Genomic DNA, 27836 nt, shown 5'->3' on the forward strand with positions numbered 1-27836 from the left:
AACGAATTGGAATAATTGAAGGCAGAAATTAGAGATTACCCCGAGAGGAAATAAATTCAGTAAACGGAAGATATATTTCTTCGAATGGTACCAAATTTTGTCATTTATAAGAATAATTATTTCACGCTAATAAACTCGAATCAGTTATAGTTTCGAAGAATGTTGTATCCAAAATAGTCCGATTCGTTTGAATCAAATATTTATTCTTTGAATTAACAAAATATGTCTTTGGTTCAATGAATTTTTTCTCGGTGCATGATCGAGATGCTCATTCCTAGGATTGTAGTCGTAAAGCAGAAAATTGATAAGATTGGAAATATATCCAGTATAAGCAGGGAGCTTATCATTAGTCATAAAACGCGGGTTTCATAAACTTGAAAATATATCCATATCCCTGGGACTGTAGTCATCAAACGTTATTTTCGTAAGCTTAAAAATATATTCAGTATTCTAGCAAATTTCATACGTTTGAATACATATCCACGCTCGAGGTGAATTTCATAATTTTGAATGTATATCCACGAGTGAGGCGAATATCCTAATCTTGAAAATATAACCAGAATCGTGGTAAATTCTGTATGCTTGATCATGGATATATTTTTAAGGTAATGAAATTCGCCTCAATCGTAGGTAGGTATATATATTTACAAGTCCACGATCGAGGCGGATTTCGTAACCTTAAAAATATATCCACGATCGAAGTTTTCTCAGTACAGGTGAGCCGACCTGTCCATAAGTACCCTCGGAATATCCGTGTACATCTCGGCCCCCAAGGGCGCAAGTAGGAGGCAATATTCTCAGATAGACCTCACCAGGGGCGTGCACATAGGCGGAGCCAAGGTAGGCCCCTCTCTGGCCCTCGTTACCAACGAGCAACCCCGAGGCGAGGCGCCGCTTCGCTCCCCGGCGCGCCCGCTCCCTCGGACCTCTCTCTCCCTCGCGCGTGACGCCCCCTCGTTCCGTCCTTCTCTCTCGCCCACACGAACGGGGGCGAGCGATCCTTCTCTCCTGTATGCGGGCGCCGTGGGAGTGCTCGGCCGGCCCTGCTCGGTAGAGGGGCCCCATCGGGAGCGCCAGTCTTCTCCGGGCCACGATCCCGTCGAGATTACCGGATCTCTTCATTTTTTTTTCTTGTGCAGTTATCACCTCGCGTGACCGCGGTTGACGGAATTTTCGACAAAATTCCTGGAGTACAGTTTCGGCTCGTCCCTAATTTTACGAGTCTCACCTGTGTCTCACCATTTAGTCCAGGGGGAAGGATGAACGCTCCCAAGGGACGCTCGTGACGCCGCTTGCCGCTGGATTGCGAAAATGAAGGTTATATATTTGTGTACTTACCTTAATTGTAGGGTCCTTGGTATTTTTCTAGATCTCTTTGGTCATTTTCTTAGGTAGTCGCTCGAAATAATTTCATCAAAATTTAGGTTTAGTTACCGGGGTCGATAACTTACTTGGAGATCTCCGATAAGAAGTTTCAGAGTGTACCGTTTTATTTACACGTGCCGTGGAAAACAGATTTTATGTGATTTGTTATCCATGCCATATAGAATAGGTATTGTAGTAGGAACGAAGGTACACGTTAAGAAAGTCTCCGGAAATTATTTCATTCAATTTAATTCTAAAATGAACATTTAAATTCTGGCATCGCCAACTTGAAAATCATTAATAAAGATCTTTGGGGGTAGATGATGCCTAGAGATATCTCGTATTGTCCCGTTTGTGGAAGTAAGACACAAAATGGCCTTACCGGAAATTCCAGGGTGAGTTAGGTGTCACGAATCTCGTTAAACGGGAAAAATTCCGAAGAAAATTGTCGAAAATATGCACCGGGGTCAGGATGCAATTAGAATTTTCTCGACTTGTGCGTCATTTTGGGGCAGAATCGTGCCAACCGTTTCATTGCTAAGCCCTTTTAACGTATGGTCGAGATTCGTTCCTACGTGCAGGCACTAATGAACCAAATGTTAGACGTATATATATACGCCATTCGTAGCCAAAGGGTTAAACGGAAAAAACTTTGGAGAAAGCGGTCAAAGTAATGCCCTCGTGTCGGGATGCATTTCGCATCTTCTCGACTTGTGCTTCGTTTTGGAACAGAATCGTGCCAACCGTTTCATTGCTAAGCCCTTTTAACGTATGGTCGAGATTCATTGCTGCGTGCCGGCAATAGTGGACCAAACGGTGGACGTATATATACGCCTTTCGTAGCCAAAGGGTTGAACAGGAAAACTTTCGAGGAAAATAGACGAAAATATGCCCTCGTGTCGGGGTGCATTTCCCTCTTCCCGGACTCATGCTTCTTTTTAGAGCGGAATCGCGTTAACTCTTTTACCGAACAATTGGCACCCCGTTAAATGTAAAAAATCCGGAGAAAATGGCCTAAAATATGCACTCGGGTCAGGGGGCATTTCGCATCTCCTCGACTTGTACTTCTTTTTAGAGCAGAATCGGGTTAACTCTTTGACCGAACGATTGATCTCTTACATGCCACTTTGACATCCCATTAAACGGAAAAAAATCCGGAAAAGTGGCCGAAAACATGTAGACGGGCCAGGGTGCATTTCGCATCTCCCCGACTTTGACTTCTTTTTGGAGCAGACCCGATATCCGGTAGTCGGCTCTCGGTTCATCCGTTTGACCCGAGCTCGCCGGCATTTCTCATTTTGTCAGCTCATCTCGGTCCTGCCGACATCCGAGGAAATAAATGATTGCCTCTATTATTCTTGCTTATTACGGGCTGATTGCGTTCCTCGCCGTTCGGGAGAGCGAGAGAGAAGGAAGGCAAGAATCGAGTCGCACCTCCCGTCGGTCTTGTGGACGTGGCCCGAAACGGCACTTTTTCTCCTCTTAACCGCTAAGCACTGCTCGACGCGTTAATCCGGGGACAAAAAAAAGGAAACAATATTTCCCAACCCATCCTGCCAAGGAATCCGATAAACCTGGACTAAATTCCAGCGACGAAAGCAATTTATAATTATCAGGATGTCGAAGGAAATTCCATTACAGGTAGACGAGATAACTCTGGGAAGATTTTTCTTTGCCAAATGATAATGTTAAGGTGGGATGAAAGGGTCGCTTTATACATGAAATTGTTTATAAAACTTTTCTGCAATCTGGATGCACCGAATATTCTGAAACTTTAACGCGAGATTGTGGAGTCCCTAAGGTAAGTCCTGAGACTCTTGAAATTTCGTTTTTTTATAACAAGTTTCGAAAATATGTATGGACAAATTTTTTCCACAATTGAAATTTCAGGGCTGTCAGGACCTTCCTTATAGTCTCTATATTCAAGTTGTGAAGTTTTAAATAGACTCGAATAAATCGGATGCATCGTTTCTTCGGAATTATGACAATCCTTTCGGGTTTATTTGAGTCAAATCGTTATTCCTTGAATTAACGAAATATTTCATTGGGGCGGTTCGAAGAAATACGTCTTTGGTTCACTGAATTTTTTGTCTCGGGATATGGACTAGTAAAAATTGTATTGTCTCGGCCACACATTTTTTTTGCGGGTAGATAAGGTTCGGTTTCCTCTCCGGTGAATTGTTCGCCTACGAAAGACGTCTCTAAAAATTTTTCGAGGTTCCCCGACGGTCAGTTTCTTCTTGAGCTGGCCCTGAAGAATCGCCGGGCCTCGGGTCCTCTTCTTGTTCGACTTCACAGGTGGCACTTCACTCGGCTGTAAATTACCCTTTGGTCCTTCTCCAGACCCGCCTTAAGGAGTCGTAAATTCAGGGAAAGGTCTCCGTGGACCAAGTCTCTTGGGACTCGGATTTTTCGGCGTTTTCGGGCTTTTCTTCGGCCTTCTTCGGCATTCTTCAGCCTGCCGGACACTCGTCATGTATACATATCGAGCTCATCGCGATCTAGGAATTTACTCTTTACTTATTAAAGTGAAGTAAAACACGTCAAGGAACTTGATCGACGCCGGTAAAAAGATTTTTCTATGTACCTCCGTTGCCGACGTTCGTTTTTACATTGACAGCTCTTTCGAATTATATTGGGTGTTGTACTAAATGGCATACTCCACCTGTTTTCGCGTAATAATTATAAAAAGATTGAAATATAACTCCATAAATCCTCTGGATCCATGGTTTCTGACGCCCTAATTGACTGCAGAGTGACCCCCTGCGCCATCTGTGATTTCCGTGTCAACTAAATTTTCACTCCGACAACTCGTATTACCTTCGTTTTAGCATAGAGGCGCATAAGACATTTTTGTTTACCTTTATCCCGTCAAAATAGGAGTTTATCGATTCCCAGAGTGTTCTAGATTGTCGTACAATTGTCCTGATACTTTTGTTTTTCGTATCAGAGCCTTCAATAATTGTATATTGATGGAAATATGAGAGCTGAGACCGGATCCTCAAATTTATACAATCAACTTTCACATGCGAAATTGTCAGTTTCGCGTAAGACTTTCCAATGTTGACCAGTAACGCGACTTTACAACAATGCATAATTTTTCGTACGAATCTATTCGTATGCGAAAAAAATCCGTCTAATCCCAGGAACCCGATTCTCGAGTACATACGATCAACTGTCGCATCTGAAATTGACAGTTCCATATACGATATTCAAACATTGCTCGATGACGCGACTTCGCAACAATGCGACATTTTTTTTAATGCAGATCTATTCATATGGAAAAAAAAATCCGAAGGAATTCAAGCATAGGACCTCTGGGATCCGATTTTCGAGTTCATGCGATCAACTCGCATGCAAAATTGACAGTTCCATACACGACATTCAAACATTGACTAATGGCTTAGCAACAATGTGACACTTTTTGATATGCAAATCTATTCGTATGCAAAAAAATCCGTCGGAATTCAAGAATAGGAGTCCTGAGATCAATTCTCGAGTACATGGGATCAACTTTCACATGTGAAATTGACAGTTGCATATACGATATTCAAACATTCCAGATAGACAAAGTGATACTAAATTTGCATGAAATTTGCCGCATAAAGGATCATAAAACAAGTCAGGAAGGGGCTGCTTATAAGTCCTCATTTGGAACTCATATCTAGCATCCAATGACGAACCAAAAATACTTAAATATGAAACAAAGTCAAGTACATGCAATGACAATGTTTGTCCGCGCACGTGCATCTAAATTTATCTCACGCATCGCCTGATAAACAATTGCAGCGTCCGTAGCTCGTATTTGAGTCATGGCGTGACAAATTTACCGCAAATTTTTCTTCAAATTTCTTGCGTATTATGCGTACATGTATTACAGACATTTCATGCAGCAAGTGGTCCGAAAATAGTTTGTAAATTGATTTTCCCCATCATACGATGAGGGAAGCATGAATTTCTATCTGGGATTGACCAAAGACGCGACTTTGCAAGAAATTGAAATTTTTGAAGTCCAAATCTATTCGTATGCAAGAAACTCCGGATGAACTCGAGGTTCGAGTCCGTGGGAATTTACTCGTCCCCCTTATTAATATAACAGCTTGTTGGTTCATTTATTTATCTCGTTAGAAACGATATCTAATGACACTCTCTTCTGTACTCTCGACACTTGGACGGATGATCCTTGCTACCCTCGGGCGAGCTCCCGAGCTGCCCCGAGACACGGATCGAAAAGCCAGAAGAAGGCATAAATCACAGGTGGGAAGTCGAACGCCTTCGGCAGATCATAAATCAGGGCCCGTCCTGTTACACGTGAAATTATTACTCGTCGAAAGCGGGAAAGGCTAAAAGGAACGAGGCCTGGGTCCGATATATCCTCGGAATTATCTGTCCTCGGCGGGCCTCGACCGGCACCCTCGACCGGCACCATCGCCTGGAACGTTCGGCTACTTATACTCGCGAAATCGGCGCACCAGGATCGAGAACGAGACAAAACTGCTAATAACTAACCTGAATCCACAAATTTCGCGGCAGGAATTCATTAATAACCCGCGAAAACGAGCACAATTGGCGCGAACTCGTATTCTTCCTGTGGTCGTCGGCCGCCATCTTGGATTCATCGACATCTTCACCGCGAAGTAGTATAAAATCAGTGATCTACATACTTCCTGGATATCTGATATCCTACAAAATGGCGGGTCGTTTCGAAGCAACCAAAGCCCTTAGGTCGTGGCACGTAAATTAATATCGTAGCATATGCGCATGCGTCGAAGCAACGCGCCATTCAACCGTAGATAGGATAAGAGGGGTCAAATTAATTTACTGGATGAAAATAATTGCCATTTTTATTCAAATACATCCGAGACAAAAGATAACCATTTTGTTTTAGTCGAAGCTTTCTTCCGATAAGACCTCCGCAACGTTTTACCCGTAAACGATGTCTTTTCTGTCCTTTATACCTTAAACGTTTGCCTTCGCAAACTCACGGTTCAACGTTTGTCATTGCCGTGATTGACGAATTGACGGTTCAAAACTTTTGCGCATGCGCCCCCGTTACTTATTTAGTACCGCTGTCCATGTGTAATTGGCGCTGGGGTGCCTTGAAGTCCTCTTCGTATAAAACAATTGAGTATCAGCTATCCAGTTAGTATATAGATCGGTGAAGGAGATACAACGCTATGTATTGACATCGTCCCCACTTTAGGGATCCAAGATCTTCAGATTTTTCCGATCTGGCGCCTCTTTGATGAAATTTTCTAATTACAAATTATGGTCTGCTGGTCTTTGTCGCGTTAAAAACATCACCTTCTATATATCATCCGGGGATTATCGCACCGCTTGCGTACCTTAATTGCAGAATTAAAAACATTTTAGGTAATTTACGTCGGGAGGAAATGTTTTGGTCATATAGGATCGGAGTTCCCTCAATTTCCGCAAGTAGCGCTCGCGTCGTTAGGTTAACGAAAATCTGAGATTCTGGGGTCATGATCTTGACGATTCTCGCTTCTTTGCTAATATCATTCTTCCTGCGCGTTTCCTTGGGGCAAAGAAGTGCCTACTTGGTGACATAAATCCTCGTGAGTCCGATTTCTACGATAAACCTGTCTCGAAAGCGAATTATGGCGTTAATATCTCGAGTCGATTTCTCGTAAAAGTCGGCGAAGACGCGTCGCGGGTATCGAGAGACAAGAAGCTGGCAAACTGAATACTTTGACCCTGTTAAATGCAATTTATTGTTTGATTTACTATAAATTAGTGGCTGCAACTAATTTCTAATAGGTGAGCATCCTACTAGCTTTTGTATGCATTTTGTAGGAACGGTGACAATATTTATAGTAGTTTTTTTACCATTTTGGAATAGTTAAATTTCCTTTTAAATATTGTCAATTCTCGTTGCAAGATGTTATTTACCCAACTTTCAGTACCTGCGGCAATATTTCTGGTACAATTGTTTATCATTGCGATTTGGTTAAATCATTTCGCAATTTGTCTTGAACGTTACTAAAAAGTTTTGTTCAAGTTGGTTTCGACATCGCCTATAGATGGCGAAGCTTTTCCGCAAATGATACTCGTTTGCTTATAAAATACTCCTCTCTCGCTAATTGACGCTAAATCATGCAAAAATAATACAGGCCAAACATAATAAGTTTAATAAACGTCCACAATTACACAAACTTACTTTTGGAAACACATTTAATGATTAACAGAACTATTCGCAACAGTTAAAAATACTGTCTGGGCATGTAAAGTTTACAATGACACGTCAGTTGCGTTGACAATAATGTAATTAATTTTTACTATATAAATAGTACAACCTTTCGTTATTCCTCCTAGAACGGTATAGTAAACGTGGACAAGTTAATTTTACTATTTCCAAATAAAAAGACGTAGTAACCGGTATTAGATTTCCTGGTTGATAAAAAATCGTTGATTTTACGGTGAAAAGTATCTGATTCCTTTTTGAATCGCGAAAGGTGGGTAAAAAATAGGTAATTTAACTAAATCTTTCTCTCGGTGAGGAATCCAAGATGGCGGCGGTAACGCCGGGTCAGAGATCGCCAAGACTCGGAGTGATGGAAATGGGGTCGAATCGAGGTCGAAGGGGGCTATTAACTCATTGATTCCCCCCGCTGAGGGGAACAATAAGCTTTCAGAGCAGCGTGCACTAATTATTATTCCCCGTGAGGTATTGCCCCGGGATTTATGGCTCGCGGGAACGCAAGGGTTGGCGACCCACTTTGTCGAGAGTCGGTCGATCTTCGAGAGCGAGGAAACCTAATAAACCCAAAGTGGTGGAATACACATCGATAAATGGTATAAAACCATACAAAATTGACAGGAACCGTATAAAGTGTCTTACAAAAATACGTGTTTTACCTGTTACAATGTTCGCCCTTTCTACGACACAACGTCGATGTAACGTCCATTCTACGTTCATTAAACTATCGTTTTAGTCATGCATCATGAACGTCGTTTAAATTTAGTCCGTACGTAAAATAACCGTTTATAATCGTTTACTATACGTTCAAATGACATTATACGATAATACACGTTTCTTCTCGACTAGGGATACTCATTGAACTCATGAAAACCTTATCGCGTTAAATCAACGTTTGTTATAAACGTATGTTTAACGGAGAAAAAGAAAACTGTGTCCATCAAAGTAATCTACGACGTGTGAAACGTGGCTACGAAAATTAATCGATCGCTAGATTTATCGGTGTCTAATCGATCGGCAGGCGGAATCGATACAGGGGAACTTTTCCTTCTCGCAAGATTTCCAGGCGAGATAAATGCAGTTTCAGTCGATTAATCGCTCGTGATCCGTGGCGAACGAGGTCGATATGTCGAGAGAGGGAAAAAATCGATCCGCCCTGTAATGAGTGATCGATTCGCTGATCGGACACGATCGGCGAAATGGGCCGTTTTCCCTGTAGGGCAATTTCACGTTTTTTGCTTGTCAAATTGATTTCTTAACAGGGGTACTTTATTGTTACGATAAATTCGAATACGGAAATCGAAAGGATCGTTTGTTGGAGGTAGAAATAAGAATTAATATAAATTAAACTAAATTAAAGTAAACGAAAGTAAACTAAATGAAATTAAATAAAACGAATGAAAATGAAATCAAACGGAATGAAACAGCACGATGAAATTAAATGACATGAAACGAAATGAAATTCAATAAAATTATATTAAATACCTGCTTCGTTTAACTTCCAGTCCGCAAGGGCAAACGAGTGCAGTTAATTTCCCCAATTAAGGGTGGAGCGATGTCTAAAAAAAGTCGCGTTAATAAACAAGGGCTTGAAGAAAAAAAAAAAATGGCGCTAGTAAATTAGAATCGAAGACCGACCGTCGTCGACCCTTCGAAACGTCGATTCGCGCGAAGCCGTTCTCTCGTTTTCTTTATTTCACGGACGGCAATATTTGCATTCCTCGTTTTACGCTGTCAGTGCTGCGCAGTACGCGAACGTACGCGGTTGTATATTTATTTACAAGTTGAGCATCGCCGGGATGCACCGAGCGCGAAGTGCAGATTAAGCCCGGCACGCGTGTATGCACGCGTGTACGCACGGCCGGGTGTCTCACACCCGCGCGAGACCATGCCTAGAGCAGGATCATTTATCACGGGAGGCCTCGCCTCGTTTACCGTTTCATTTTGCGAAATATTAATTGAGATTTCGAGCCTGCGGCTGGACGCTCGTCCACCCGGAAACGAGATTACTTGGCGAGCATCTGCACCGAGGAACAAATGTTCCTTCCGTTCAAAGAAATTATTTCTTCGAACGGAGTTAAGGTGATGCGAAACGCCCCTCTAATCACACATTTTTTTCAAAAGTATTGAGCAGAACCGTCTGACACTTAGATACATTACTCGTGAGCACTTAGGAATTATTCTGTCACTTTTAAAATTTTTTAAATTTCGAAAAAAATTCTTGACTTCGCCTGGACCATAACCAAAATGGCGTCGAGCTCTCATAGTTCGATCGATACGCAATTATTGAAGGCTCCAATATGAAGAAAGAAAGGGTCAGGACAATTGTGTGACAATTAAAACACTCCCGGCTACGGAACAATAATATAACCGTTACATAACGTTTGTATCATACAATGTAACGTACATGTAATGTATAAGTAAGATTTATATTGCCAATTCCTCCGTAGCTATATAGCCCTGTAATAAAACGAACAATGTAACGGATACATAACATATCGGCAACGTGTTACGTGTTAGGTTAATATCATATAACCGCAGTGCTTACAAGTTTGTAGAGACGTTACCGAACGGTAATAATTCGACTTTATATTAATGTATCTTTGGAATAACATTCGTCATATATCATGTTATTCCAGTGTTATGTACCCGTAACGGGGGATATGCATATATGACCCTTTCATAACACCTTAAATCATGAGGATAAGCATAATGGTCCTAACAATATATTATAAACGTTTTAACATACGTTAATAAATGATTAAAACTACCCATACCATTGAGATATCTCGAAATGAAACCTACGTGTTATGAAATCTGCCGCTCGAGATATTTAGCAAAGGATTGAGAAGAGATATTTAGCAAAGGATTGCGAAGAGGTATTTCTAAAATATTGTCGGGTCCTAGGATCGAAAGTGACGTCGCGTCGATTTCTCACTTTGCAGACCGAGATCGAGGCGGAGTCGGATTGCTCGGAGGGTCTCCTCTGCCCGAACAACAACTTCGCTTTGGCGAAGAAGAGCAGCAGCGGCAGCGGCAGTGGCAGTGGCAGCGGCAGCGAGGGCAGCGATGGCATCGAGATGGACTGCGGGGGGTGCGGGGAGAGCGTGCGGGAGCGCACCGTCCTCTGCGTGGGCGGACGCACTTGGCACTCCAGGTGCCTCAAGTGCTGCGCATGCGCCAGGCCTCTCCACGACCAGCGCTCCTGCTTCCTCCGGGGAATGAGGCTCTACTGCAGGCACGACTACGCCCTGTAAGTTGCAAACCTCAAAAATTCATAAGATTCGTACACATTTAGTAAGGTGCAAACCTCAAAGATTCATAAGAATCGTACACTTTTAGTACCATAAGGTTGCAGTCAAATTATTCATCTCACGTCTTAACGGGGAATTAGTATACATTTACTGCAAGATTCTAAATCAATTTTGAATTTTATAACATCGCGTTGTGATTTTGTGAAAATGCGGAGAAAAATTATAAATTAGATATTCGAAGGTACATTTAGTACGTATTGTTTTTTAAATTTTACCACGTGAATATGGAGACCCTAAAGTAGGTCCTCGAACTCACGAAATCTCATTTTTCATCATATTCGATGATATATATGTTACGTTAACGATAATAAAATGAAACTTTACTATATAGATAGTAAAAAGTTTTGTTATCCTTCCTAGGAAAGTATAGTAAACGTAGAATGGTTCATTATATTCCTCCCAAAAAGTGTAAAAATATAGTAACCGTTTCTGGGCTTCCTAGAGCAGAAAAAAAAAAGTTAATGTTACCGTAAAAAGTATATGGGTGTTTGTCGAACCATAAAGACTAGTTAAAAAAATTGTTAATTGAACCAGATTTTTCTCTCGGGGAGTTTAGTCATTTTACAAAAAGCCAGATATTTTCCAATCTGGGTAGAACGTATACGCGTCGAGAGGCTGCGAAAGCTCGAAGTCACCCTGGGGACTTACCTGCGTAGGGGGTCCCGATCGAGATTCGTCCTTATAAAAAGATCGAATCTCCAGCTTCCGAAGAAGCGAGGATCCTCGCCGAACGAGGGTCCTCTGTCCGAGGTTTATCCCCTGCAAGTCGTATGACACTTCCTTAAGTGATAACTGGACTCCCTGTCGAGTAGGATGCGTATCCAGGTTGGGTGTCCTGCGTCGCCATGGATGTCTATCTCGTCTATCTCGATCCAGAAGGACCCTCCGTGGCCGCCGTGACTTGTCGAAAGGAGATCATCTCGACTTATCGGCTACCAGGATGAGCGTTTCGTTCCTTCTTCGGGGCGCGATCCGACACGGAGAAAAATATTTGGCTAAATCGATGACATTTTTTATGGTTCCCGTACAGCACCATTTCCTATATCGCGAATTCATATCGCGCATAACGTAACGTATTAACCGCGTTATACGGGAGTCTATTGTATTTTTCTGCGGGGAGGATGACTTTCCCGCGACATGGCGGAAATCGCGAAGGGGGAATCCTTTCCCTCTCTGTCTTTGGCAGGATGGCGGCATCAAAGGACCCGGGGAAGGTCCCAGTGGAGACCTTTTCCTCGATCCCCGACGTGACCTTACGCCGCCGTGGATGTAGATGGACGGACAGATAGGTGAGCACGCAACGGCACGAAGAATACGGCCCGAGTCGCCGTTGGGTGATTAATGTCTTCCGATGCGCTCCTCTTCGTCGGACCCCACGTAAGGCGCGCGGCTATTCACGTCATTGCGCTTCTTTGCCCTTCTTTGCCCGTCACCTCCGGAGAGGCGCCGAGGATCTTTCGTCCCGCGTCCCGCGTCTCGTTTCTAAGGACGATCGCCCGAGAGGTCTTCTAGGACCCCTTTGGAACGCTTCGGCGTTCTCCAAAATGGCGGACTCTTTTGAGACTCCTGGGTGGGTTCCGTTTCTCGCGATGGTTTGAAGAATCCGCCGAGCATCCATCGACTTGCGTCTCGTTTCTAAGGACGATCGCCCGAAGGATCTTCTAGGAGCCCTTTGAAACGCTTCGGCGTTCTCCAAAATGGCGAACCGTTTCGAGACTCCTGGGTAGGTTCCGTTTCTCGAGATCGCTCGAGGAATCCTTCGAGATACTTGACTTTCAAGGACGAGAATCGATATCGGTTAAGGATACGAAATGCTTCGGTGTTCTCCAAAATGGCGGTCTCCATTTAAAGACCCGCTTTCCCGAACCCTGGGTATATTTTCCGCCGTCGATCAATTTTTCTCTTTTTTCCTTCAAATCGGCACGATTATCTTTATTAAATCCAGACTCGATGCGAAGCCAGGTGAAGTTCGATTTCCACAGTGGCGAGGGACGCGAAATGGGTGCCGAGTCATGAATCTCGAATCTCGAATCTTCCGAGAGAGTCGGCTCGCGAGAGGAGCAAGGAATTCGCTTCGTAAGGATCCAAGTCCTTTCGGGGTCCTTTTTCGTTCCTAACTCTCCTTGCCATTTGCAAACGCCACGTCTCTTTTTCTTCTCTTCCCCTTTACTACTCCCCCTGACAAATTTTCAATGTTCTCGGAACCTTGCAAACATTTTTTTTTTTAAACCAAAGGTCCTTTGAGTTTTCGCGGTAAACTTACCGAAAAAAGGGATTCCTCGAGTTCTTACTAAATTTCGGCGGAACCGTATGTCATGGATACGGCGATGAGGCGCGGAGAAAAATAATTTGATTCCAATTATTATACTATAGAAATGGAATTTAAAATTGGTCGTGGTTTAAGGTGAAGTGAAACCCCCCTCAAATCAATCGATTCGAATATACACATTTTTTTAAGGGTATTGGACCGAACTTTCCGAAACTTTGGCACGTGACTCGTGATCATTTCCGTATTAAATTTCCGACGGGTTTAGCTTCACCTTCAACTAATAAAATGAAAAATCGAATTGTCTTTCAATCGAGACAATTTTGTTTTCTCAACGTAGATCGTCCCATACGTTGCTTTTTAGCCCCTTGCGCTACAACGAAGAGCTAGACTCATTCGGTTAGAATATTTAATAATTAAATCGAAGCGCAAGGGGTCAAAACGGCGACGATTCCCACGATCGAGGTTTTCCTGGACATTCCTTTTTCTTTCCACGTGGGTGAGTCCTCGGGAACGATCGCGGATCCCGGATCGAGGTCGCGGATCGAAGAACGCCCGACTTAATCCTCGCAAGACTTATAGGTCCCGCCTGGGGGAAAACAAATGAATAAATTAGGGCGGGGCCCTGGTAGCCGATATATACGGCCCCGACAGGATTTACGGGCATGCCTGCGATGCGCGCCCGGCCGAGAGGGTGGCGCCACTGTTTATGCAAATGCATCCTGCAGATACCGCGCGGATAGCGGAGATTCGACCAGGTCGACGCCGATAAGGGCCGCGCCGATAAGGGCGTCGCGGCGCGCGGCCGACTCCTAGGCGTGTCCTTCGCCCGCCGCGATTTGCATAACCGATGCGCCGAGATGACGATGCAGCCGCTAGCCGCCCCGCTAATCCCGACGGGACTTACCATATTTTTCCATACAATAACTCGAAACCGGCCCGACGCGCTCCTTTAGCTCCTCCCGAAGAGTGGGGAGACACCCCATGGCTCCCCGATACGTTCTAACCCCTCGTCGAAGTCACCGGTGTTCCTACGACTGCGACGACATTCTTTTATCACACTTTTGCAGACATTTTCAATCTTGCGTTTCGAAGAATAGTATATTCGCGTATAGAGGTATCATTGTGGCCGCAACGACAATTTTTCTATGCGTTACTGTCATTTTTAACGCAATTAAGACAGTCACCCTATTAGCTCCTCGATACGTTCTAACCTCTCGTCGAAGTCACCGGTGTTCCTACGACTGCGACGACATTCTTTTATCACACTTTTGCAAACATTTTAAATCTTGCGTTTCGTAGAATAGTATATTCGCGTATAGAGGTATCGTTGTAGGCACAACGATAATTTTGATACGTCTTACTGTAATATTTTACGCAATTGAGAGAGCCACTATACGTTCTAACCCCTCGTCGAAGTCACCGGTGCCACCGACTGCGACGGAATTTCTTGTCGCACTTTTATAGACATTTTGAATCTTGCATTTGGAAGAAGTATCCGTTGCATGTGTCCACATATAAAAGTGTCAGAAAATTACAACCCTTACGTGCTAAATTCGTACATTATGAATAAAATTCATACGTATGAATGTCATTCGAAAATATATTGCAAAATTAGAATACCGTATCTAATTAAATTTTCTTACAAAAATGCCATAAAAGTACATTATTCCTTTAATAGCGCAGAGATTTTTCGAAATTCAACCTCTAAGAGGGTGAAAAGGCGTAAATTGAGTCCTTCAACAAATTTCTTAATATCTCTCAAGCCCGCTGACATATCGAATTGGTTTTCACCTAAAAACGTACACATACAAATGTCTACAAATTAATTTTCCACATTTTTCTTTTTAATTGACTAACATGTCCACTTATTTTAACAGTCTGTCGAGTATACTCCGAAGTAAGAAAATTGGGGATAGGACGTGAGAGAAATAATGCATTTTTTCTTCTTTTCATAATTTTTCAGAACCTTCGGTGCAAAGTGTGCAAAATGCGGAAGAAGCGTAGGAGCCGGGGACTGGGTGAGAAGAGCAAGAGAGAGGGTGTACCACCTTGCGTGTTTCGCGTGCGACGCGTGTTCGCGTCAATTGTCAACTGGAGAACAATTTGCATTGTTGGACGCGAGATTGCTCTGCAAGGCTCACTACCTGGACGTTGTCGAAGGCAACAACACCTCATCTTCGGAAGACTGCGACTCCGAGCACGGCGGCAAGGGCGGCAAAACGAAGAGGGTGAGGACGACCTTCACCGAGGAGCAACTCTCGGTTCTCCAGGCCAACTTCCAGCTGGACAGTAATCCAGATGGTCAAGATTTGGAGAGGATAGCCCACGTCACTGGACTCAGCAAGAGGGTCACCCAGGTCTGGTTCCAGAACTCCAGGGCGAGGCAGAAGAAACACACCGGGAAGGTCAAGACGCAAAGTAAGTTTTCTCTCGCATCCTTAAGGTGTTACGAAAGGCGCTGAGAAATTTAATCGACGTCGATAAATTAAAATTCATCTATATCCTTTTTGGTGGGAACGCCATTTTGAATGCTCAAGTGGGAACGTAAGCTGGCGCGTCGCGTTACCGACATTTATATTTATGTCGAGGTCTTTTACAGTCTACGTTAAGAATTATACGAAATTAAGCGTTCCGTGTGTCATTTCGGTAAAGTAACAACGAAGAGGTCGAAGGAAAACTGTGTCGAAATCCTGTCAATTCATGACATTTTATATTCTAACGGGCCAGCGGTGCCATCTGTGACGTTCAGATCAACTAAACTTTTACTCTAAAATTGAAATTTCATGAGTTTCAGGACCTACTTTAGGGTCTCCATATTCCCGTAGCCAAATTTGAGAAGAATCGGTACCCCCAATTCGGAGAATACTTTCACGAACAATTGACCTCTTAGATGCCACTTTCATGTGACCTTAAGGTGTTTCACTTCATTTTTCCCTAATTTTTTCGCGAAAAATGTCTGCAACCTCGGAAGTCAGGGTATTCTATTTCGCTCGTTCCTTCGCCTCTTCTGCAATTTATCATGAAATTTGGATCTTTCAGGAACAAATATTTAACTTTTTCCATTTTAAATTACTCCTCCATCTTTTACGGGTGTTGGGATAATTTTTGTATTTCTGATTTACTTCCCCAGTGCACCACTCGCCCCCGCTACAGCACCACCCCTCGGACCTGTACACCGGAGGTGTTAGCGTCGTGGGCGCTTATCTAGGAAGCTACCAGGGCGGAAGTGCCGGAAGCGAGAGTCCCGGAAGTCCGTTGACCCCGCTGACACCGTTGACTCCTTTGACCCCCACCACGCCGACGCACCTGCAGGCTCAGTTCTGCCATCAGAGTGGATAATGCTCCTTTCTCCCTTTTCCATTTTTTATCGCACCCCGTTCCTAGTGACGAGCAAACGTAAGACCAAGAGCAAGTCCACCGTGGTCTTTGTTCTGCTCTTACAATTTTGGCAATGACCATCTCGGCCTTGTAGTCTTGGTTAGGTGTTGATTGTACCAAAAGCCAAGACTACCTTGGTCTTGCAATTGTGGGCAGATGTTGGTCACATACTTTTGACATGACTAAGACTACCATGGTCGGGGGTTCATCTTACAATTTTGGCAAGACGAAGACCAAGTTGATCTTACACTTTGGCAAGACCAAGACGAAGTCTACCGTGATCTTGCAATTATGGTCGGGTAATGGTCTTCCACTTATGGCAGGACCGAGACCAAGAACAATTATGCTCGTCCCAACGCCCCGGTGAAACTTGTGTGAACTCTTGTACATACGGTGAGAATGCAAGCGACGAATGAATGGGAGGAACCCCTCCACGTATTATAGATGTACAATATCTATACGGTTTAGTTGCTGTTCATAGTCGAGTAGGTCCGCGATTCGTGCCTACTGTAAAAATAGCGTAAGCCTATCCCAGGGATATGTATCGCGTAATGCGCCACGCCTTGCGTACGTTATTTATTCTCGGTGCAGTGTAACCTCTTAATTGTAAAAATTGTATTCGGGCGAGGTGTCCTTATTCTCGCGATTTTGGATGTATTTCTGGCGGGGGTTGAGGGTGGAATCCTGCCGATGCATGAAAAGATACCTATCCTGCATCTTGTAAGAATGTATTGTTAATGACGAGTCCTGTAACGGTGAATTGTTTAACCCACCTTCGACATCCGACATTACGACATCCTAGTGTCTCCGTACTGTTAACAATAAAAGATCTTTTACTGTTGATTGGTCGATGCGTTCCTTTTCAGCATTTTTCCTGATCCTTCCGGTGGGAAACAATATCTGAGTCCTTGAACGTTAAGATGACATGAAAGGAGCTGAGAAATTTAATTGACGTCGATAAAATAAATTCCATCTATACCCTTTTTGGGGGGAATTCCGTTTTGAATACTCAAGTGGAAACAGAAGCTGGCGCGTCCCGTTCCCCACATTTATATTTATGTTGGTCTTTTACAGTTTACGAATACTAACAATTTAACCTCTCAGATATATATAGGTTGACTTTCATATCACCTTAAGCGGGGGGACGATGAGGGTAAAGTTTGAGGTTAGGAATTGGTCACAGGAGGAAGAAGACGTGCGAGTCACATATTTCCAATCGATCGAGTTAGTTTATTACAATATTTACATCACAGTACGCTCGTGTACCTAATTCCACCTGCTCCTTGCAACTCGGATCCTTGATCCTCTAAATCTTGAACTGGTCGGAAGAGACGAGCAAGGGAGGTCCTTTCCGTTGAAAGAAACTCGAGGAGTCAAGATCGACACTTTCCGAATCGCGAATTCCCGCAGGATACACGGGGGTCTAAATATTTTCGCGTGCACCAAAGCGGGTCCTTAAACTAGGGAATGAGTTTGAGTCTTTTTGGGGGCACTGATCGTCGGATCCTTGCGAGGATCCTGTCGAGGATCCTTAGGGAGATCGTTGGGATTCTCTCTGCCTTCTCGGGGATCCCAAATTAGCGGGATGTTCCTGGCTATACCCCACCGGAACCCTCCATCGGGATACCAGGAAAATTCTCTTCTTCCATCGAAGGGCATTCTGGCTTAGACCTCATTAGGCATCCCGAGCATCATCGAATCCTGGGATAATTCATCCATAGACTGCTCCGATCCTGGAAGCAGGATCAACCATTGAAAAACGCAATTTTGAAGAGATCGAATATTAAGGCGATGCGAAAGTGGCGTCAAAGAGGTCTCGTTTATGAAACTTTACAGAACTGGGGAGACCAAATCGGTTGAAATCTTACAACGCGAACGTGGAATCCATAAAGAAGATCCTGACACCCATGAATGTTCGTTTTTTTTATTCAAAATTTTGTAATGACTATAAATAACTGAAAAAAAGAAATTTACGGGTGTGTGGACCTTCCTCGTAGCCTCGATATTCACGTTGTACAGGGTGAAACGATTCGGTATACCCAATTCGGAGTTTCATGGATGATTGACTCCTTAAATGCCACTTTCGCATCTCCTTAAGATGAGATACTGACCATGATTACGATATATGGATGGCGCAGGACTCTTGCAGGCTGCAGGACTCAGCTGGGTCGGTTGCTGGCCTTGCTGATGTTGCTGCTGATGCTGGAAGGAGTAAGTCAGGTGCAAATCGATGTGTCGGCCGAAATCTCCGCTTGCCGAAGAGTTAGGTGGGGACTGATGAACTGAAGACAGATACAATTTTGCTAATTTATCTGAAAATTCCAACCAGGAAAAGGGAAAATATAAAAAAAATGTCCATTTTTCGTTTTGGGGTCTTTGAATCTCTCGAATGCGCCAGAGAAGTGGCAAGAAGCAAGCAACGGTGCTGGAGAATACATTATTAATTAATACGTGGTTCGGTTTCTTGCAAATAATCCATTTCCGAGAATTTCCATTTGCCCAGGAATTGTAAGAGAACAACCTAGAAAATGAATCAGTGGTGTTTGATCTCCTCGTCGATACTTTACCGAAATGACATATGGAACGCTTCGGTTCGTATAATTCTCAACGTAGACTGTAAAAGATCTTTAACATAAATATAAATGTGCCCATAATTATGAAAGTGGTCTTAGTCATATATGTTTTGTTTCGAAATTACATTGAATTAATTTCGTTTGAAATAATATGGCGTGAAATAACTGATAAACTCATTTTTTTTTTAATTTCGACTTAGACCACTTTCATAATTATGGGCACAAATGCCGGGAGCGAGACGCGCCAGCTTAAGTTCCTAACATGAGCATTCCAAATGACGTTCCCACCAAAATAGGTATAGATGAAGTTTCTCAGCGCCTTTGATATCATATGTTAATCACTAATAAACAGGTGGCATAACCATTTCGAGGACGGTCCTCACCGTGCTGACCCCCCTTCATCTTGCCCGCGTGCAAGTGCTTCTTCTGCCTGGCTCTGGAGTTTTGGAACCAGACCTGGGTGACCCTCTTGCTGAGTCCAGTGACATGGGCTATCCTCTCCAAATCTTGACCGTCTGGATTACTGTCCAGCTGAAAATTCGCCTGGAGAACCGAGAGCTGCTCTTCGGTAAAAGTCGTCCTAACCCTCTTGGCCTTGTTCCCACCTTTATGGCCGCTCTCGGAGTCACCGCCTTCTGCGAGAAGTCCCGATTAGGCGTGCACCGGTTCCTGGGGGATTCCTGCACCCGGAGATGCAGAGTGGGATGAAGGGGTGTGTACAGGGCGCGACGAAAATTCCCGAAATTCCCGAAATTCCCGAAATTCCCGAAAACGACGAAAAGGTCCGTCGAAGCTGAGAGAAACAATGTCCGTCCTCCGATTTTGTATTGTTGATTCAATTTATGATACGACTCGGTTCTCCTGGCACTGAGAGGAAAAGAGTTGGGAAACAACAATTTTTGTTAAGGGAACGCGTTTTCCAGCTTGATTTACTATAAATCAGTAGTTGCAACCATTTTTTAATAGATGAACGTGTTCCTGAGTTTTGTACGAAATTTGGAGCAACGGTAACAGTTTGAAATGTTTACGTTGCATTTTAAATATTGTCAACTCTCGGTGCAAGATACAACTTTCTGTATCTGCAACGATATTACTCGTGCGACCGTTTACCACTGCGATTTAGTTATATCAAATTCCGACTTGTCCTGAACATTCCTGAAAACTTTACTCAAGTTAGTTTCGACTTTGTCGATAGATGACGAGGCTGTCTCGCAATTGATTCGAATCCCTCGTTTGCATATAAGATCCTACTTCATTCCTAACTGACGCAAAGACACGCGATAATATCAACGGGTCAAGCGTAATAACTTGAACAAACATCAATAATTACGAAAATCATTTTTAGGAAAAGATTTAACGATTAACGAAACAATTCGGAATAGTTAATAACACTACCTGGGCGCGTAGAATATACGCTGATACATCAGCTACGATAACGATAACAAAGTGAAATTTTACTACATAAGTAGGAAAAAGTTTTGTTACTTTTCCTAGGAAAGTATAGTAAACGTATAGTTCATTTTACTGCTTTGAAAAAAGTAGGAAATTATAGTTATCGTATGTAAGTTTCCTAGTTTGGAAAAAACTAGTTAATTTAATCGGATCTTTCTCTCAGGGGGAGATTCGTGAAATCGAGGGAATTTTTGCCGCACCTTGCATCGATAATCGTCCCGAGGGATAGTCTCACCGTCCGATGAAGTGTTGTTGCCTTCGACTACGTCCAGATAGTGCGCCTTGCAGAGCAACCTCGCGTCCAACAGGGCAAATTGTTCTCCGGTTGATAATTGACGAGAACACGCGTCGCATGCGAAACAAGCGAGATGGTAGACCCTCTCTCTCGCTCTTCTCACCCAGTCTCCTGCTCCCACGCTTCTTCCGCATTTCGCGCATTTCGCGCCGAAGGCCCTGAAAATGACGATCGCAGACCCGCGTGAGTCCATCTCTTTCGATTCATTTTCACCAATTGGATTAAATTGGATTTTTAGGTTTAGACGAATTCCTGTTTTTAAAGCGTTACGAAAGGGTCGTATATGCAAAAAGTCGGATTTATAAAACTTTTCTCCATACTGGGTGCATCGAGTCATGTGAAACTTTAACACGTGATTATGGAGGTCCTAATGGAGGTCTTGAAAGCCACGAAATTTCATTTTTCGAAAGAAAAACGTTTTTTGGTACTTGTCCAGGATAAATAGAAATTTTTTTCCCCCTACTTCCCCTAGATTTACGTGCATAAAACGTGGATTCCGCGACTTCGCGTTTATCGAGGCGAAGCGGTCTGCAACGGACGAATTAACCCGTCCGATGCGACGGACGCATCGCGGTGCATCAACGCCGGATCAAGATTGCCCTCGCGAATCGTCACCCAATACAACCGTCGTCTCCAGGATCGTCGACACCTCGCATCCCATTTATCCCGGGTGGGTTGGACGGATCTCGGTTTGCATATGCATGGGCGTAAATTGGTGTTTGCTCCTGCGCGCGCACCCGCTTGCAAAATTCATGGCACGGATGCGCGCGCACACGCCAGCAAAATTCATGGCTCGGATGCGCGCGCGCCGGTCAGGGGGAAGGGGGAGGGAGATGGCCCCCGATAAATAACCAAGGCCCGAGGGTTTGCTCGTGTACCCTCGGGGCGCCTCGGCTTTCATCGTACGCGCGAACCGGCGTGGGTGTAAGTGCATGTACCAGGACGCTCCCGACCCGGCGACAAGGGCCCCATAGGGCCCCATAGGGCCCCATAGGGCCCCGAGGTGGCTCTCCGGTGGCGCGTGTTCACCGGCCATTTATTCCACGGGGTCTCTCGCGACACGGGAGAGCTTTCCCGGGACCCAGCGGGGCCCGACGCGGCTTCCTCGTTCCCGCCGGGCGGGCCCTGGGAAGGCGAGGAACCCTGCATCCGGGATATCGCGGACCTCTCTAAATATATTCCTGGAAAAGGGCGCGTGGATAAAGGATAAATGGGCCTTAAGGCTCTGGATCCGATTTGCTATCGGAATCACTTTGCGAAGGTTTAGAGATCCTTGTGCTAAGGTTGGGACGGAGAATCGTATCTCGAGGGGCCTTGCGAAAACTCGAGATTCAATTCGGGGCCTTATGGGTTTTCAGGGAACGAGGCTCGGGATCTCGAGTTCAAGTTTAGGGCGCGAGTCCGACCACGATCATCTCGCGAGGACCTTACGAAGACTCTAAGCCAAACTTGGGGCCCTATGAAGACTCTAGGCCAAATACGGGGCCTTATGAAGGCTCCACCCTGAACTCGTTGCCTTACGAAGACTCAAGACCGACCTCGGGGCCAATCGAAGACTCCAGGTCAAACTCCGGGCCTCGCGCGTTTTAAGAGCGGACTACCAAAAGGCCCGGCGAAAATGAGGCCCAGGATCTCGTGTTCGGAGTCCGTGCTCTCGACTCGCGAGGGGCCCTACGAAAACGCATCTCGGGGTCCGGGCCAACGGTAGCCGTGTACCGGGAGCGCGTTACAAGGCACACGCACGCACTCCCGGATGAATGGGCCCTCGCGGTGGGTTTAATGCCGGTCCCGGTAGCGTCTCGGGTCGGGCCCGGGCCCGACCCGCCGTCGCCGGCGCACCCGGGGTAATTAAACAACGACCAGCGGCCATTAGCCCATTATCATATTCATGAACACGGAAAGTGCATCCCGATTCCGAGAGGCCGACGGTCCCCGGGTCCCCGGGTCCGCGGGTCCCCGGGTCCCCGGGTCCGCGGGTCCTACCTGGCCCGCCCGGGGAATATCTTATGCCGGGCCACGCGACTACCCTGGTGGCCCACCCGGGGCCGCGCTCTCCTCGCTGTCCCATTGCATTCCGGGACCCCGAGGAAATTAAAAGGCGTGGGCCGGGCCCATTCACGCGACCGCGGGGCCCGCGGATAACGTCCAAGGGGTCTTTTCGACCGTTTAAGGTGAAGCGAAACCCCCCCCTCAAAGGACACTTTTTTTTAAGGGTAATGGATCGAACTGTCCGAAACTTTGACACGTGACTCGTCATCATCTTAGAATTGTTCCGACGCTTTCAACGTTTGAATTTTCGAAGAAACATTTTTTTCACTCAGCCTAGACCAGAACCAAAATGGCGTCTAGTTGTCATATTTCCATCGGTATATAATTATTGAAGGCTGTGATATGAAAAACTTAGGTGTCAGGACAATTGTACAATGATTTAGAACACTCTAGTTATCGAGAAACTCGCATTTGAATGGGATCCGTGAATCCAGGGGATTTCTGAAGTTTTACTTTGATTTCTTTATAATTACTCTACGGAAACGATATATGCCGTATGCCATTTAGGGAAATACCCAATATAATTCGAAAAAGCTGTGAATACGAATACGAACGTCGGGAACGTAAGTATTTAGAAGAATCCTTTTTACCGAGGTCGATAAAAGTTTTCGACGTGTTTCCCTCCACCTTAAGGTCAGTAGTTTTTAAACTTTTCTTCGAATCATTCGAAATTTTGCCACGTCAACATAATGGTTTTAGAAAAAGTTTAACCATCCATAAAATTTCAGAATTGTTTTTTCTTACAGTTGTTTCTGAATTATTTTTACATTTCTATGAAAAATGGAATTTCGTGGGGGTACGACCACTTTCCTTTCCCCGCCTTTCAACTGGCAAAAGGAATTTGCTTATGCATTTGAACATTTACCAGTCCCAGACATTGGGCCTCGATCTTGAGGCACTTCGGTTTCCTCGATATTTCTTATTTCCTAAATTCATTATAGGAACCCCGAAGAAGTTAACGAAATGCCCCGAAAAAAAAAAATTTCTTCAAGCAAAGGAATATTTCTTTGAATAGTACCAAAGAAATATTCTGTCAATTCAAAGAATAATTATTTGACCGAAATAACCTCGAGTAGATTAAGTCAAACCTTTCCTCGGAATGATGACAGTTTATTTGCGTTAATTCGAGCGAAATAATTATTCTTTGAATTAAGAAAATATTCCTTTGGTACTATTGAAAGAAATATTTCTTTGGTTCAATGAATTCTTTTCTCAGGGAGATTGAGTGGGATAGACGTGCCCCTTCCGGTCGCGTACCTCGATCGAGACGGGATCGATAGGTAATCCCATTGTCTCAGGACAGGATGCAAATTCGATGCGATCGTAGAGGTCCCCAGGAAACGCCTACGATCGCCTCGCCGGCTTAATCCAGCGAAAGCTCCTTATCGTGCCTTGTCCGAGTCCTTCCGAGGTAGTCTCCGAGTGCTTCTTCCCTTGTTCAAAGGTCCTTTGCATAGTGTCACCACTAAGTCATCGTCTAATTGGTTTGGCTTTCAGAAAAAGGAACTTACGAATCCCAATTTGGCATCCGGCTTCATTTCGATATACACAAAGAAGTGGCATTCACATCTTATGATCAAGTGAAATACGTCGAGAAACTTGATCGGCGTCGGTAAAGAAGATTTTTCTAAATTCCTACGTTGACGTGGTTCGTTTTTATATCGACAGCTGTGTCGAATTATATTGGGTATTGCACTAAACGGCATACTCCGCCTGTCGTTTTTGTACAATGATTATAAATAAATCGAAGTAAATCTCCAAAAAATCCCTGAATTCATGATTTTTGATGCCCTAGTTGACCGCGGAGTGCCACCCTGCGCCATCCGTGATTTCTATGTCAATTAAATTTTTACTCCGAGACCTCGCATTCCCATCGTTTTAGCAGAGAAACGCATAGGTTGTCCAGAATTGAGTTTTAATTTTACGACACGCGCACGTATGTACGCGTAATTATATTTGGCACGAAACTCGACCAAGTTTTATGATCTGAAACCGAGTCATCGCAATTTGGCCAATTTACAGAATTATTGCGCTGAAAAGAAGTCTACGAACGTAACACGAATCAGGAAACAGGTAGAGTTTCACGCCAAATGTTATAATGCATGTATAGAAACAACCAAGCTGTTGTTCTTGGTTGTTTCTATTGGAAGGGGGAGAAAAGAAAGGATAAATCGATATCGTTTGGATTTGAAGAATTTTGTTGAATTTATCGGGCTTCCAGTTGGTTTATAGTCACAGGAGTAGGTTTCCATTTGCGTTACTCAACGCGGAACAGCTGGAGGGATCTTTAAGGGGACTCATCAGGGAACAATACTTCGGTTGTTCGAGCGGTCTCCGGTAGTTTCTCTCGGCCTCGATTCTCCTCTCCTTTCTATGCCGGTAGAAACGAGTCAGTGCCATTTCATCTCCCTAACCTGAGAGGGAAAATGGGAATCGCGAGGATGCAAAGAGTATTGAAAATGACGAGTGCCGATCAAGAAACTCGACGGAGTTCCGAGCCAAATACATTTGCACGAGAAATTCGACGAAAAATGACGAGAACAAAAGGAACTCTTAAGGCACTTCAAGATATGGTCCATCATCGTCCGATAACGGCAAACTTCATCCCATCTCGTGGTAGTCACAAACCTCGACAGAGTTTCGAGCCAAATACATTTGCACGAGAAATTCGCTGAAAAAAGATCGGAACGAGAAAAGGTCTCGAAGATGTGGTCCATCGTCATCCGCTAGCGGTAAGATTCACTGCATCTCGTCCCAGGGAAGAATCTCGACAAAGTTTTGCGGCAAATCCATTTGCCCAAGAAATTGGGGGAAAACTTGGAGAAAAATAGAGAAGAATAATCCGCGAGGAGCTCCAAGATGAGGCCCATCGGCATATCCAAGAGAGATTCGCCGAGGGTCCAAGTCACGAGGTGACTCGTGGATCGGCTCCGAGTAGTCCCGGAGAAGGTTCGACGTGTTTATTTATCCGAGTGCCAATCAAACGGACGTTCCTTGTCGTTGGATCCGCCATGGGGACCCCCCTATCACGGGATCCGATCACAATGGGTATCGTTGCCGCGATCGGTCGCCCGGAGGAGGACAAGGAGGACCAAGAGAACGAAAACGGTGGAGGGCCCATCCGGAAGGAACGCGAGTCTGCCCAGGTGATAAGAACGATAGAGGAGGCCGGGCTCTTGGAAATTGTGTCATCGGTGTCACCGGTGTCACCGGTGTCACCGGTGTCACCGGTGTCACCGGTGTCACCGGTGTCACCGTTCAAGTCGACCCGAGGTTCGTGTACGGTTCGTGTCGAACCGCGCGGGAGGTCCCGAGGAATGTGCCTCGTAACTTTCGGAGTCATGCCGCCACCAGGGACGATTCTCATGAACGATTCTCATGGACCAGGCGGTGGTCCTGGGAACGCGTCATCTCCGATGCATCCGCTGGCCCGGGTCGACGCTTTCGGAGGATTCCACCCAGCAATGGCAGAAAGGATCTTACTTTGGGGAACGGTCTATGGAGTACGTGGTACTTTGCAAGGAGGCCACCCTGAGAGAAAATGACCTGGCAATCTGAACAATTTCACCCTGTTAAGGTGATACGAAAGAGTCAGCCTATATATATCCGAGAAGTCAAATCGTTGGGGAAAGTATTCCCCGAAATGGGGGTATCGATTCGTTTCAAATTTTACCACGAGCATGAAATTTCATTTTTCATCCAAAATTTATTTATCTATCATGGACTGGAACCAACGTGGCGGGGTACGGGCACGTTTTCGGTGTGCTATTTGGAATTTTCCAAATAAAATCGCGACAACACGTTTCTAGATACAATTATAACTCGTTTCCACATAAAATCATGATGACTCGTTTTCAGACAAAATTGTGACGACTCGTTTTTAGATAAAAACGTGATAATCCGTTTTCAGATAAGACTATGATAACCCATTTTCAAGTGAAACTCTTCCCCCACCAAACACGGTTACGTAACAATAATATAACCGTTAAATAACGTTTGCAACGTGCAACGCAACATACATATAATATAAAAGTAAGATTTGTATTGCTATCTTCTCCGCAGCTATTTAACCCCGTTATAAAACGAAAAATGTAACGCATACACAACGTATCGGCAACATGTTACAGGTTACGTTAATATTATATAACCGCAATGCTAACGAGTTTTTAACAATGTTCCCGGACGATAATAATTCGACGTTCTACGATATTAATGTATCTTTCGAACAACATTCGTTATGTACCATGTTATTGCAGTGTTATGTAATCGTAAGGTAGGGTGTTCGGTGGGTACTCGTTCTGAGATAAAATTCCGCCGATCGGTCCACAACGAGGTGTCGGCGCTCTACGAGAGATAGTAGGTACTCACAGGGCGTAGTCGTGCCTGCAGTAGAGGCGCATGCCCCTGAGGAAGCAGGAGCGCTGGTCGTGGAGAGGCCTGGCGCATGCGCAGCACCTGAGGCACCTGGAGTGCCAGGTCCGGCCTCCGACGCAGAGGACGGTGCGCTCGCGCACTCGCTCGCCGCATCCTCCGCACTCCATCGCGCCGGGGGAGAGCTCGCCCGCCCCCGCACCCCCGCCGGCGCCACCCTCGCACCCCCCTTCCGGGCTCGTATCCTCCACTTCCCTCTGAAATTCACATCGACATTGGATTACGAACAACTTTTCATAGAGAATTTCGATTTTCGTCCTTTTTCAAAGAGTCAGCCTGTATACATGCGAGAGGTCAAATCGTTGGGGAAAGTGTTCTCCGAATTGGGGGTACCGGATTTCTTACAAATTTTACCGCGGGAATATGGAGGCCCTAAATTCGTGAGATTTTATTTTTCATTCAAAATTTATTTACTTATCATGGACTGGAACCAACATGGCGGGGCCCGGGCACGTTTTCGATGTTTCACCCTTCTTGGAGGCTCAGAATCGAA

General features: G+C 44.7%; 3 protein-coding genes across 3 annotated transcripts in view; 2 read left to right on the forward strand and 1 right to left on the reverse strand.

The window, feature by feature from the left end:
- Window positions 1-10639, forward strand: part of LOC105700071 (TBC1 domain family member 13) — a 36942-nt gene extending 26303 nt beyond the window's left edge. The window contains exon 11 of the mRNA XM_012425645.1: window positions 10528-10639. The gene's annotated coding sequence lies outside the window, so the exon portion shown is untranslated. The remainder of the gene's footprint in view (window positions 1-10527) is intronic.
- LOC105700073 (LIM/homeobox protein Awh) lies at window positions 1105-17345 on the forward strand. The gene is made up of 4 exons (XM_012425649.1): window positions 1105-1317; window positions 10528-10835; window positions 15129-15583; window positions 16296-17345. Exons 1-4 carry the CDS (start codon window positions 1312-1314, stop codon window positions 16502-16504), a joined length of 978 nt encoding a protein of 325 aa, XP_012281072.1. The 5' UTR covers window positions 1105-1311; the 3' UTR covers window positions 16505-17345.
- An 863-nt stretch (window positions 17346-18208) lies between these two features.
- LOC105700060 (LIM/homeobox protein Awh) lies at window positions 18209-27453 on the reverse strand. The gene is made up of 5 exons (XM_012425617.1): window positions 27281-27453; window positions 20804-21021; window positions 19500-19751; window positions 18655-18825; window positions 18209-18276 (listed from the first exon to the last, which is right to left on the reverse strand). The coding sequence occupies exons 1-5, from the start codon at window positions 27451-27453 to the stop codon at window positions 18209-18211; spliced, it is 882 nt and encodes a 293-aa protein (XP_012281040.1).
- Between the last annotated feature and the right edge of the window lie 383 nt (window positions 27454-27836).

Source organism: Orussus abietinus, unplaced genomic scaffold (genome assembly GCF_000612105.2).
Source record: "Orussus abietinus isolate OABI.00-Male unplaced genomic scaffold, Oabi_2.0 scaffold103, whole genome shotgun sequence".
NCBI lineage: Eukaryota > Metazoa > Arthropoda > Insecta > Hymenoptera > Orussidae > Orussus > Orussus abietinus.

Coding starts and splice junctions, on each gene's coding strand:
- LOC105700073 (XM_012425649.1), top strand. Junction 10,836..15,128: donor TGCAGGCACGACTACGCCCT/GTAAGTTGCAAA, acceptor ATAATTTTTCAG/AACCTTCGGTGCAAAGTGTG. Junction 15,584..16,295: donor CGGGAAGGTCAAGACGCAAA/GTAAGTTTTCTC, acceptor TTACTTCCCCAG/TGCACCACTCGCCCCCGCTA.
- LOC105700060 (XM_012425617.1), bottom strand. CDS start 27,453: ATGGAGTGCGGAGGATGCGGCGAGCGAGTGCGCGAGCGCACCGTCCTC. Junction 21,022..27,280: donor TGCAGGCACGACTACGCCCT/GTGAGTACCTAC, acceptor CGTCATTTTCAG/GGCCTTCGGCGCGAAATGCG. Junction 19,752..20,803: donor CAACAACACTTCATCGGACG/GTGAGACTATCC, acceptor GACTTCTCGCAG/AAGGCGGTGACTCCGAGAGC.